This window comes from Homalodisca vitripennis, chromosome 4 (genome assembly GCF_021130785.1).
Source record: "Homalodisca vitripennis isolate AUS2020 chromosome 4, UT_GWSS_2.1, whole genome shotgun sequence".
NCBI classification, from domain to species: Eukaryota; Metazoa; Arthropoda; class Insecta; order Hemiptera; family Cicadellidae; genus Homalodisca; species Homalodisca vitripennis.
In genome coordinates, this window is record NC_060210.1 from 90,501,409 (window position 1) to 90,515,301 (window position 13,893).

Sequence of the window (13,893 nt, forward strand, 5' to 3'; positions counted from 1 at the left end):
AATGGCGCCCGAACAGGGACGGGTATAGTGATTATACGAGTGTAATATTCTTCGAACGTAAAAGATAAACTTTTAGTAAGAGGTTTAGCGAGATAGTGTTTATAAAATGCTTCGACCAACGGGGTTTTGGCGACTGTGCGAATACTTTTTCGCTCAAATGCACGTTCTACCAAAGGGTGGAAACACGAATAGGCCCGAAAAGTCAACAACAGACTCAGAACACCAAAAACAAATACCTACGATTGTGACTACTAGTTCCTCTGAAAATACTAGCGAATCACAAATTAAAGGTATCGAAAAACGAGATTTGGGTTTGCCACTGTTGACTTCGAAGGACCAAACAACAAAGGCGTTTTCCACGACTAGTTATTCCCCTTCTGAGTTAGATCCAGTCGTGGGGTGGATATACAGACTCACGAAAGCCCAGTTAATAACTGAAATGCTAAAAACACGACTTGGACACCGAGGGTAGGACGACAGATTATCTAAGAAAATCTTTCGTACAGTTTCTTCGCTCACAGCCGGACAGACGAGATGAGGCTGTAGGCGGAAGAGAATCCTTTGGCAACGACCCAGTTGGGCCGAATACCAGTGAAGCAGAGACTGATAAAAGAAGCCGAGAGTTAAACCTGAGGGAGATACTCGAGGTTCCACCCGATACTAGTGACGACGAAAAGAGGCTTTTAGTTTCACTGAAGACGCGGAGTAAGGCCAAGTCCAACTGGGATACTGGGACACGACTATGTGAGTTATGCACCTTACGATGGCGCAACAAGATCTGTGTATACCGATGCTTTTAAACTTCCAGCTCTGGCGACAAGTCAATACATTGCACCTGGGATTTCTCACGATTCTCTTAGGCGGCATGTAACGCACTATTCTAACGAAAATCAAAGATTGAGAGATGAGCACCTTTCCCGACAGCCGCATGTCAATTCCGCTGAGATATGCAACACAATTAGAAAGTGGAATTTACTTTTCGACGGAGAGCGAAATCCAGTGTCTTTTCTTGAAAGACTTGATGAGCTGATGGAGGCTTATAATGTATCCGGGGGCGATCTGATAAAAGCACTCCCTGAATTGCTAAAGGGTACCGCTTTACTGTGGTATCGAAATAATAGAGAGTTTTGGGACAGTTTTGAAGATTTTCGTCAAGATTTCGAGCTTAAACTTCCTTCCGGTAGGCTATAAGACGAACATGGACGATGAAATAAAACGTAGAACACAAGGTGACAGTGAACCCATCAGGACGTTTGTAGTGGCCTTGAATACGTTGATGCGACGAAGAGGCGGTATGACGCCCGTAGATAAGCTTGATAGGTTATATGCAAATATGCACCCGAAGTACAAGCTGAGTTTAAAGAGGCAAGACATACGAACGATTAGTGAACTCATTTCTTCGGCAGAACACTACGAGATGTATATCCGAGAAACTCACTTATATCGGCCACCGCCAGGTCCAGCTCAGTCCCTGGTGCCTGAAACCGCATATAGCCCCAAAAATAAGAATTTAAAAACGTTTGGTGTTTCAAATGTCACCAATAAGGCAGCGGCTGATACACTCAGATCACACAATGAACATCCTAATCGAGATCAACGGGAACATCCTCGGAAGTCAATAAATAACGAAGAAAATAAAGTGTTTGAGAGGACGAATAAATTATCTGGTAGGCCGGAAATGGATACTAGGGAAGGACAAAAAGTTGTAAGAAGAGAAAGTATAGCCTCTCAGAGAAACACAACTATCCCGAAGAAATACTTCTAGTTTTGTATGTTGGAACTGTGAGAAACCCGGTCACATTTTTAGGAATTGTCGCTTCCCGAAAACCCTAAAATGTTACTTTTGCAAGACCCCTGGTTTTAAAACTACGGATTGCAAATGCAACTTGGGAAACGGAGTGAGGGCTCAGGCGAAAGGAGGTCACCTGGAGCCCCGCAAACGAATTTAAGAACCTCCGCTGAATGGCAGCAGTGGGTAAAATATATAGCCGAATTCACCAAAACCTGTCCAGCCGAAGTTCGGAATAAAGACATAAGACCGTACGTACCCGTATTGTTCTGTGGGATGTTAGTATGGGCCCTGGTCGACACGGGGGGCAATGATCTCCCTTGTAAACGATACAACGTATGATATGCTAATGAGTAAAGGAGCGCGGATTACGACTGAAAAACTTCAGATTCAAATGGCCGATGGGACAAAAAACCGAAGCAAGGAGAGGGATCGAATTTGAAGGAAGTATCGAAAACATACAACACGCGTTTAAGTTGATTAACGTCTCAGGTCTTACTTCTCCGATTATTTTAGGCATGGACGTAATAGCGCCATTAAAACTAATTGACTTTAAAAAGAAAACTATTTCCAGAGAAGAGTACGGCGTAAATAACTGTGAGGGGACAGCTATAAATGCTATCGTCACGCTAAGCGAGGAGGAAGAAGAGGAGCTTAGAGAGTTTTTGGAAAAACGAATTAGCGGAGTTTAAGGATTCCCCTGGTCTTACCCACATAGTAGAACATGTGATTAAATTAAAGAACGACGAAACCGATTAAACAGAGATTTTATCCACGTAACCCCGCAATGCAGAAAGTGATCAACGATGAAGTTGATTCAATGTTGGCGGACGGGATAATCGAGAAATCGAATAGTCCCTGGAGTTCTCCAGTTGTATTAGTCAAGAAACCTTCCGGAAAATTTAGGTTTTGTGTGGACTTCCGAAAGGTAAAATGCAAAAACCGAGAAAGATGCTTATCCCCTACCTCAAATCAACTCTATCCTAGAAAAACTCAAGGAAGCCAAATTTATTTCCACGCTCGACTTAAAATCAGGGTATTGGCAGGTGGGTTTATCGAAGGAAAGTCGCGCCATAACCGCTTTTACAGTACCAGGAAAAAGGACTCTACCAATTTACGAGGATGCCGTTTGGTTTGCACTCAGCGGGAGCAACGTTTCAACGACTTCTCGATACCATAATAGGCCCGGAATTGGAAACCCAAAGCTTTCGCCTATCTAGATGACTTGATTATTATTTCATCGAATTTCAAGGAACATTTAGAATCTCTGAGAGAAGTATTTCAACGTCTTCGACGAGCTGGCCTAAAGCTTAACCCGGAGAAGTGCAAGTTTTGCCAGACACGCTTAAAATATTTGGGACACGTTATAAACGATCAAGGAATATCCACAGATCCAGATAAGGTGTCCGCTATCTTAGACTTTCCAACGCCGAGGAATATAAGAAACCTCCGAAGCTTCTTGGGTCTTGCGAGTTGGTATCGCCGATTCATATCAGGTTTCGCGACTCTGACGGCGCCACTTACTAAACTGCTGAGAAAAGCGGTTAAGTGGGATTTGGACAGCGACTCATGAAGAGGCTTTCGTCGAACTGAAACGCCGCCTAACAAACACCCCTATTCTAGCATGCCCAGACTTCAGCGAACAATTTGTCCTACAGGTAGATGCGTCTCAAATAGGGTTAGGCGCCACCTTGAGCCAGAAGCGAAAGGGTAAAGAGGTGGTTATAGCGTATGCCAGTAGACTGTTAACGGACGGGGAAAAGAAGTTTACGGTCACTGAACAAGAGTGTTTAGCTTTGGTATGGGCGGTAAAAAAATTTAGACCTTATATCGAAGGGTACCATTTCCTCGCAATCACCGATCACCAAGCACTGCAATGGTTAATGAAGATACAACAACCAACCGGTCGGTTGGCCCGCTGGATCCTCGAGTTGCAGCAACACGATTTTTCAGTCCAGTACCGTAAAGGTGCTTTAAATAGAGTAGCCGATGCTCTTTCGAGAAACCCTCCTGAAAGGACTGATCAAACAACCGAAAACGACGAAGTTAGAGATCATTCTCTGAAGGTGTTTGTAATAGAAAGCTCAGAGAAGGAAAGTAATTCAAATTGCGGCGACTATCTCCCAATGTCATGGTATGATAACCTAATACACAAAGTTAAGAAAAAATCCCGTAGTTTCCCTCGGTTTACCATAAGGAGGAGAAAAATCGAGTACTTGAGGAAACTCATGATAAGGAAACGGCTGGGCACTTTCGGCTATCGAAAGACAGCCAAACGAATTGCAGAAAGATACTACTGGCCGAGATGGCGGCAAGAAGTCCGAAATTATGTCGCTTCATGTGAGACGTGCCAGGAAATTCAAGAGTGAACAAAAGAAACCCGCCGGAATAATGAAATTTAGACGACCAAAGGGCCTTGGTTCGCAGTTTCGGCGGATTTGATTGGGCCGTTACCTAGATCAAAAAGAGGTAACACTTATGCGGTGGTTTTCAAAAGAAATCACGCTCTTTCTTCAGCCGCTAACGCTTTTGCCGCAAAATTAGCTCCAAAGTACATAGGACCCTTTAAAATCGATTCTAAAGTAGGTTATAACATATACCGTATAACCGATGAGGTCACGGGTAAAAATAGTAATGCCCACGTAAAAGACTTAAAAAACGTTCATTCGTTAATGCTACTGGTGGTGAAGGTACTGGCTAGCTGGTTAGTAAACTGCTTTGCATGATGCTTGTTTTGTGTGGCTTTCAGGTAATACCTGTGGTTAAGAATGAAGGGTCTGAGAAAACTAATCACGGTTAACCAAACCGAAATCGATGTTTTAGCGGCGAAAGACACATTGATGAACGACGTCGTCATTGAGGCCTACTTGCGAATTATAGAGAGACGGAATTGGTACCACAAAGTGTGTCTTCCATCGATCTATATGTTCGATACGTTCTTCTTCAAGGACTGGAAGGAGAAAAGATACCAGGCGGTCAATAACCGGTTTAAGAAAGAAGATATCTTTCAAAACGATATGTTATTCGTTCCCGTACACCTCCCAGACCGTGGTAGCAGGGGACACTGGATCTTAATCGTGGTGATGGTCGAAGAAAATACAATCACCGCGTACGACTCTTGCGGATGGAATAACGAAGCGGAGAGAGGGACAGTGCGAGATTTCCTGACATACGAGGCCACGAGAAGGAACCGGAAGGTAGAGGCATGGAAAACGGTAGACGCACCCAAGAATATCCCTCGACAAGAGAACTCGTACGATTGCGGCGCCTTCGTGTGTATGTATGCGGAGGTGCTGTCAAGGAAGGCACGATTAGAAGGAAAAAAAGCGAGTGGAAAATCGATCCGGAAGAACATCGCTTCGGTTCTCCGAGCGGGGCGTGTTGGCGTCGAGGACTTTCGTTACACCGAGCCGGGCGATATAGCGGATATGTTTCCTACGGTTCGAGGACAAACTAGCCTCTCCCCAAAAGAAACAGCGACCTCACTCCAGGGAGAAGCGAGTGGGTCAGTAAATGATCCAGTACTGGAGGATCTGCTTCGAGCGGCCGAACTCGGATATCCATCCATGCGGCACGTTGATCTGTTCGGCCCTCTTTATCGACCTGGACCGTCTCACCCGGCCCCGATGGAGGTCGACGTGGAGGAAGATTCCGCAGCAACGGATGACCTCATTGCCCTTATCGACGAGGCAGTAAGGGACCTAGACGTGGAGCCAGGGAACCAACGGACGGATGACCATGAAAGAGAAATGAAAGTCGAGTCCGATAGGCCGGTTTCTCCATGTCTATCAATCGCGGCTTCGGACTCTTGGGAAGTGATTGATGAAAGACTGTGCGAAGAACGAGGAGACGATACGGTGAAAGATATCGAACCGAGGGAGAGTATTGAAATGGAAGCCGAGACTTCGTCCCTGAAACAGAGTGGAACACCGCGAGGAGAATACGACGGTGAAACACGCAATACAAAGGCGACCGAAAAATGTAAAAAGAAAAAGAGACACCCGAAGAGAATAAGAATATATTCCGAAGATGGGAAGTTCAAGAGGGTAAACGTAAAGTACCTACATTAAAAGGATGCGATGAAGGCATCCGTATAAAGTTTTTCTGATTGCGAAGAAGCAAGATAAATTTTTAGTTACCTTTTGTTTTTGTTATTTGTCAAGGTTGACAAAACATACTATAGGAAATAAGTTTAAATTTGGAGCTGAAGGAATACTTATTTTAGTTTAGAAGTTTTATTTATGTTATTAAAGTAAAAAGAAAGTTCATTTTGAGTAAAACAGAGTTCTTTTTCTTTTTCCGTTTCTTTTTTTTTTGACCGAACTAAGTGGGGGGTGTAAGGTCCCAAATTTTGAAGTGTTTTTTTTTTGGGTCAGAACAGTGAAATACTATATTGTTTTACATTAAATTGTATCAAGTGGAAGCGAGAAGATAGTTTTAATGGTCCTGGCTGTAGTAAAACTCGCACGGCGCGCTAACCGTCGCGGACGAGATTGCCGTAGAATCCGCATTTAGTTATCTTCACCATTAGTAACGGGTCATAACGATTAAACGCGATTAAATTAAATTGTTTTTCGATTAAATAAAACTTTCGTTTATTATTAGGCTCTCGGACTGCTGTGAAAATCGGTCCTGTCTAAAATTAATTTAGGTTTCCCTAAATTTCCGATCTGCTGTCACAAGCGGGTCATAACGATTAAACGCGATTAAATTAAATTGTTTTCGATTAAATAAAACTTTCGTTTATTATTAGGCTCTCGGACTGCTGTGAAAATCGGTCCTGTCTAAAATAAATCTAGGTTTCCCTAAATTTCCGATCTGCTGTCACAAGCGGGTCATAACGATTAAACGCGATTAAATTAAATTGTTTTCGATTAAATAAAACTTTCGTTTATTATTAGGCTCTCGGACTGCTGTGAAAATCGGTCCTGTCTAAAAATTAATTTAGGTTTACAATATTCGTCTATGAACTAGAATAAACGTTGATACCAATTTCATAATTTTTCAACATTGTTTCTGGGTGTCCATTGACTTTATACAGTTAGAACAAATGTTTCAAACTAACCCATTAGAGGCCAGTAAAATTAGACGTACCGGGCTCATTTGAGACATTTTACATAGTTTTATGAATATGATTATAACTCTTTAAATAAGCATTACAGAATGAGATAGAATCATCATTTTGCTGTTGGTTTATTTCTTATGAAATAGTTTTTTTTATTTTGTATAGATCTCTTCATATGGTATGTTTGTAACCTTATATTTGATTACTTTTACTATAAGAAATAAAACTAATATTAGAGTAGATAAATAATTTTAACTCACTATGAGGAAAATAACTTATATTTAGCTTCATCTGAATCAAGAATCAAGAAGTTTTTATTGTCTTTAAACACAAACAGTGTAATTGATAAATTCATAGGCTTTTAATTATTTTGTTCATATTTACTAAAAATTACAATTATATATTGTTTCACATGCGACATTTTAACAATAAAATTAGATTAAAAAATAGCAATGGCCTAATTAAAATATATTATGATCTGTTCTACAGATAATTTATTTAGACAACACAACAAAGGATTTTATATTAAAATACTAATACTAAAATAAAATTTACAACAACATCAAAGACATATAATAGACATGGTATTGTTATATATTCTCATCTTTACAAGCTATATTATTTAGAAATCTGAATTTTAAAATTTTTATAAAACACCTGTGCAGTAAAATTAAAATTTGTTGTAAAATTTTTAAAAATACCCAACTTTACCAAAATGAATACTTGTTCTTTTCTTTTTGCTTAGTATTATGCTACAAAACTTTTTGTATTAATAAGATTGTGTTCTTTAATTGTTTTCTGCAGAGTATTTATAGACTAATTTAGAAATATGTAGCCGACATACGTTGATCACTCACTTCACTTACTCATCATAAAGTTAAACTGATTGTAGTATAATGACAAATCTCAACACTGAAACAAAACTAAACAAAAAAAGCAATCTAACCAGACAAATACCTTCATCGACAACTGGTAAAGAACAAGGAACAGTTTACCCAACAGGAACAGAAAAAGGAATGAATTGCGTGCATTCAGACGATGATGATGAGTGAGTTAATTTAAATCTCTTTTGTAACTGGATGTAAATTAATTTAAGATTTTCTTTTATAAAATTCAGTTGTTTAACTAACACATGGATACTATGTTTTATTTTATTGATATTTATAAGTCATTTTTTTAATCGTCCAACAGATCGGATAATGATCTTTTCTTGTTGTATTAACGTCTGAAGGATCTGACATTGTCTTCAAAGGGTTAAAAATAAATATCACATCTCCAAACCTCAGCCATTTTAGAGTAAATGTAAACTTGTCAATAATAAAGTTGATAATTTGTCATTTAAAATGGTTATGTTTTATTTGTACAGAGTAATTGATAAGTATTGAGATGAGCTTTATAAATTTTAAAGCATTTATTTTTAAGGAATAATGAACATGATCTTTAGAAAAATCAAATAAAAGAAGTAAACTTATTGAAATTTTGTAAGATCTGAAATCAGTTTGCTCTAGTGTGCTTTTATGAAAATAAATACATGACAACACATAAGGAGAGCATCGCTCACTTCAATATACAACAACAAAAAAGACAACAGAAAAGCATTGCTTTAGTGTAGAGGTTCCCAGATGTTTCAAACAATCCATCTGTTTGGGTCGGCTTGAGTACCGTTTTGAAGATAGTAGGTTCAGTGGAATGCTTCTTTCTCCTTCAGTTGCTACATACACATTCACAAGTATTTTACATTACATACTAGAAAAGAAATATGTTTTTCTGGTCAGTACATAGTAGTAAAAATGACTGTTGTACTTTGTAAGGATAATAGCATTTCGGACATTTGCCATCACTATATGTTACCCTACGTTTCGAGGATTGAGATCCTTTTCTTCGGGTATCAAAACCCTAATACATTAAAGAATCTTAGAAATTGAGCAGCAATTGGACTGCTATTCCACTGTTCACGTGATACCAACAGCATGGATACCAAACTGGAGAGAATGTACCCAAATAATGTCACTGCACAGGAGTCAAGACCTTAGACATGTCACACACCCATCAGCGAAAGTGGATTGACGACAAACTCAATGTCAGCAATTCCTGTGGTATTGCAGCGCGTCATCTGAAACAAAGAAAATAGGAAGGTGATGGTCGGGAGGGGGGCAGCCGTCCCCAGCCTTATGTTTTGATCCTAGACCTCAATATCATGGTTTGTGTAAGAAGTTTATTACTGGAGGAGGGTTCGGTTGTTAAAATCTTTATCGGTTTCCTAGTTAATTTTTTTTTAATATAGATAGCCAAAGTGGCCTTAACTCAACAGAAGGTTGACTTAGCAGTTGGTCTGTTAATTTTATGCATGAAGACTCAATAGTTTTGCATTTAAAAAAATTCTCCTCTGTGTATTATGTGGTCTTCATCCCATTTCATGTGATTGTTTTCAAACCAGCAGTTCAAGATGAATTTCAATCCTCTAAACATAGTGTTAAATCTCTGTTTGCTGTAATGATAGCAAATGTCCGAAATCCTACTACCTTACAAATAATCTATCGTCAATAACAAACTTTAAACAAAGTGTTGTACTTTGTTACAGAGCCTTCCATTAGGATTGCTCTTGGTAAATGCCACAACCCGTAGATTAGCGATCCTGCCATTCTCATTCCCCTCAGAATTTGAATGTTGCATTCATTTTCACATCATATCCAGCCATTGCTAGTAAAATGTGTATGTCTTGCAGACGTGTAGTAATTTTTCTCTCTATACGTTCATCAGTTCATTTCTGTGTTGTTTTAGTAAATGTGTATCAGTAGAATGACTGTAGCCCCCAGTGTATACAAATATTGTGTTATATGTATTTTTGTCTGCTGCAGTGATATCGAAGTAAAATGTTAAGTATACCATTTTATTTGTGAATAATGTTTGACAGATAAAATAACTTACTCGAACAAACACCAGCTACTACATTTGAGTTCATCACGGCCGAGAAGTATGGCTGAGGCTCTCTAATCCATCCCTGGTGAATCCAGTAACAATTTTCAAATGGACTTGGACTTTTATCCTTGAAAGTGTTTAATATTGTTGAATAAAACGCTATTGGTATACAAAGAAACCTTCTAAAAGATAATTAAAATTCACGTTCATCCAGTATACTTTACTAAGAAATCAACATTGATGGACTATCTTATTTTTTATGGATGAGTCAGTTCCTCTCTTGTGGACTTGAGCTAAAATGCTATATTAGTGAACATATTGCAGTTTTGTAGTAAATCTGTTTTCATTAATGTATATATTTATAAAATATCTTAATATACACTGAGAATACCAATTTTGAAGTTTATTTTATTTCTTCAGGAAATTCGACAAGCAGCAGAGTTCATGGAGTTACCAGAATTGTTAGTCTACGTCTCCAACATCCAAGCACACGAGGAGTTCCTCAACCCTGAGCTGAAGCAACGATACAGACAGGTCTGTTCTACTTCATTCTGTCTGAGATTTTACCAGTGGTGGTAATATAAATGTTTTAACAAATTAAATTTTTTATTTAGAGCTTACCACCTGAAGAAGAGTAGATAATTGTTTTGAAAACATTGTTAAACAAATGACAAAGTGAAATTACAAACATCCTGTTCCCAGACGTTCTCTCTGTCAGTCACCTCTGCTTATTGCTGATATAATGGACCTTCTTTGACATGTTTCAGGCTATTCGGGTGAGACTGAAGGAATTAGTTTTGGGGCAAGGTCTGTTTGCTGACGTGCTTTTTCAACTGGATGATGGCTCTCTCTCAGCCCACCGTCCTCTACTCATGGCACGCTGTGACATGATGCGAGCCATGTTCTCTGGGGATTTCCGTGAGGGAAGTGCCAAAGTGGTTAGTATTATCAAGCTCACAGTAAACTGTGTAGTTCATTCATTCCTAACATTAATTCCTTTGTTATCGTAGTATTGATGAAAAAAGCATGAAAAGCTAATAAGACAGTTGGGGAAATTAGCTAATAAATGGTCCTCTGTATCAGATACTGTTTCCCGGGAGTGCGAACTGACACGTTCAGGCAGTTGGTGAGTTTTCTGTACTGCGATGACGTGAGCACAGTGCTACCAACCCGCTGCTTGGATCTGCTGGAACTGGCCAACCGACTGTGCCTGCAACGGTTGGTCAATCTGGTGGAGAAACGTGTAGTGGAGGAACTGTCCCGAATCTGCTCAGTGTCCGACAATGGTGATGTTGTGGAGCACTGCCTGCGGCTACTGGAGCCTTGCAAGGTATCGAAGGCGTAATTTCATGAGATTACTTCTCATGTTGACTGTCATACTCGTAATGGCTCAGTAGTCAAGATTACTCAGTATAAAGGCATGATGAAGGTGTTAAAAAGAGCTTAAAAACTTCAAAATACCTTGGTATTAAATGAATAAATAAGTTTTCTATATACTGTAATGTATTAAAAACTATTAGATATTATAGAAGAAAAATGTGAATAGTATTATTATATAAATTATTCCACAAACACTCACAATTAAAAGGATAAATTTTGTAAGTACACAGATTCTTAAAAAATTATTTCATGTGGAAAACAAAAATGTTCTATTAAAAAATAACCACTTTTAGGCAATAATGAAAAAGTATCAATTTTTTATAAGAAATACAAAATTAGAATTTCTAGGATACAAAGATATTTTATTAACATCTTCACTGCGGCTCTATTTTGAGTGAGATCTACTACTCGTACTGTGTTTAATAGATGAATTATATGCATAACAAATATTCAACCAGACATTTTAAAGATAGTCAAGGCTAGACCAGCTCAGAGTCCACATTAAACATAGGCATAACCGACTTATTAGTGAAAACTGTAGATTAATGTTTAAATGTGATATAAAATAAGAATTTTTGTTTACCATATTATTATAAAATCAAAGTTATATATTTTAGAGCATTTAAACTTGTGTTTTAATTTTATTCATTGTTGAGAATGAAACAGCTCAGAGTGAAAGTAGAAATTTTTTATGAATTTGGTGTAGGCTATGTTTGATAACAGTTCTTAAATCCTGACAAACTGATATGTAACTGTTACTTTTATAGCGAAGTACAGAAGAAATATATTATTTTATTTTGAGGGAAGTTGTCGGTGATGTGCAATGCATCAGTCATGTCGGAACATGAGCAGAGCAGTGTGATCCCGAGCACTAGTTGCTTGCCCAGTGCTTCTATCTACCATTTAAAGGTTTATCATTTAATCTATAGAAATATTTAGTGTAATCAATACAAAATAACTTTAACCGAGAAACCGCCATACTTAGATACATATTATCTTACAAAATTAGGACTTGATTATTATAGAAAATATGTAACTGTTTTTTCTTCTGCAACCCCCAATAATGGTCTTTCGCAACCCCCAGATTGAGAATCCCTGGGACTTGAGTAATTTATCTTCTCAGACGGCTTACATCTTGTTTTCATAAAAATTATGTGAGAACGGCTTATTTTGCCTTTTTTCAATCAATTATAAAATATTGACTTATAGTGTGGAGGAATACGTGAAAGATTAATAACATTTTTATTCTTTAAAAAAGTGTAATAAGAATAATTACTAACTCACAACCACTAGAACATAGTAAAACTATGTTTAACTATTTAGAATATTCTACTCCCCCCCCCCCCCACCCCCCCCCCCCCCCACCCCCCCCCCCCCCCACCCCCCCCCCCCCCCACCCCCCCCCCCCCCCACCCCCCCCCCCCCCCACCCCCCAAGGGCTGGTAAATAGTCTTGTCCTGAAGAGTCTTATCGGACCCTGAGAAATGGTATGTCTCATGAAAACTTCTTAGTACAAATGAATAATCTGATATATGGAACTCAAGAACTTCTTTTCTCATCAGTTATTTTTAATAACAGCACCAATGATCATGCACCTGCTGACCAAGAAGATAAGGAACACAACCGTTCTTTCACTAAATGTGACACCTCTGGCTCATGTTCAACCAACTGTAGCAGCCTCGAAAACAAAGTGCAAAAGTTTATAGTGGTTTCCAGGTGACCTCACATACAGTGAGGCACTAAAGCAGAGTATGAGTGAATGTGTATCAAGTGTTTCACCAGTTGTAATTAATGTAAATAAAAAGTCAAGAAGTTTGTACGGTCAACGAGGAAGACCTGCTTGTAAATAATAGTTTAAGATCTGAATGTTTAATTGACTCATGTAATGATTCTGACAATGGTAGCCACGAAGAATACAATAGGCCACAATCTAGTTTTTTAGATTTGGGAAAAAAAACCGAGTAAAAATAATGTAGTCCCCTCTAAGAATATTAAGATTAGTTCATTTCCTAAGGAATGTGAAAATGTAAAAATACTTTACCTCAATATTCAAGGTCTCAGTAATAAGGTAACTATTTTGGATAGTTTCCTATCTGATTTAAAATAATGCCTATATTGTTTGTCTGACTGAGCATTGGCTATGTTATAACAATATACTGTTTTCTTTTCCAACAGGGTACCATTGCGCTGGAGCTTTCAATAGGTCCAACCATATTAGAGGGAGGTTTCTGTGGTGTTTGTCCATAACTCTTTGCAGACTAGAGTTTGTGACATAAGTAGATATTGCTCGGAATTACACTTTGAGAGTTCTGCAACTTTTATCGATGAACTGAATATGATAGTAGTAGCTGTCTATCATTCACCAGCTGGTGACTCCGATATCTTTTTGGATGCATTAGATAACTTACTACTTTTTCTTTCTAACTGGAGGGATTACTCTGTGGTGGTCGGTGGTGATTTAAATTACAAATTTGACTTAACCACTAAAAATGGACCTGCCTTTGCATTACAAAATCTTCTAAGACAGCACAACTTCCTTTTCTGAACTGTAATGCTAAAAGGGGCAAAAATTGCCTGGATAACGTTTTTATAAATAACACAAATATTTCGAGTCATGTCTCCTGCAAAATTATGGATTTTCCCTATTCTGATCATAATGGTATCCTAGTAGACATAAATAAATTCCTAAAATATAACAGTGGTCCTCATAACAGTGTCAATAATTTTAAAACTATTTTTG

The 13,893-nt window shown here is 38.4% G+C and overlaps 1 protein-coding gene across 1 annotated transcript in view; it reads left to right on the forward strand.

The window, feature by feature from the left end:
- Positions 1-11,033, forward strand: part of LOC124361117 (rho-related BTB domain-containing protein 2-like) — a gene marked incomplete at its 5' end in the record, with an annotated part of 28,354 nt that extends 17,321 nt beyond the window's left edge. The window contains 4 exons of the mRNA XM_046815152.1: positions 9,436-9,459; positions 10,194-10,307; positions 10,541-10,711; positions 10,857-11,033. Coding sequence (XP_046671108.1) covers positions 9,436-9,459; positions 10,194-10,307; positions 10,541-10,711; positions 10,857-10,883 — 336 coding nt within the window. The remainder of the gene's footprint in view (positions 1-9,435; positions 9,460-10,193; positions 10,308-10,540; positions 10,712-10,856) is intronic.
- Between the last annotated feature and the right edge of the window lie 2,860 nt (positions 11,034-13,893).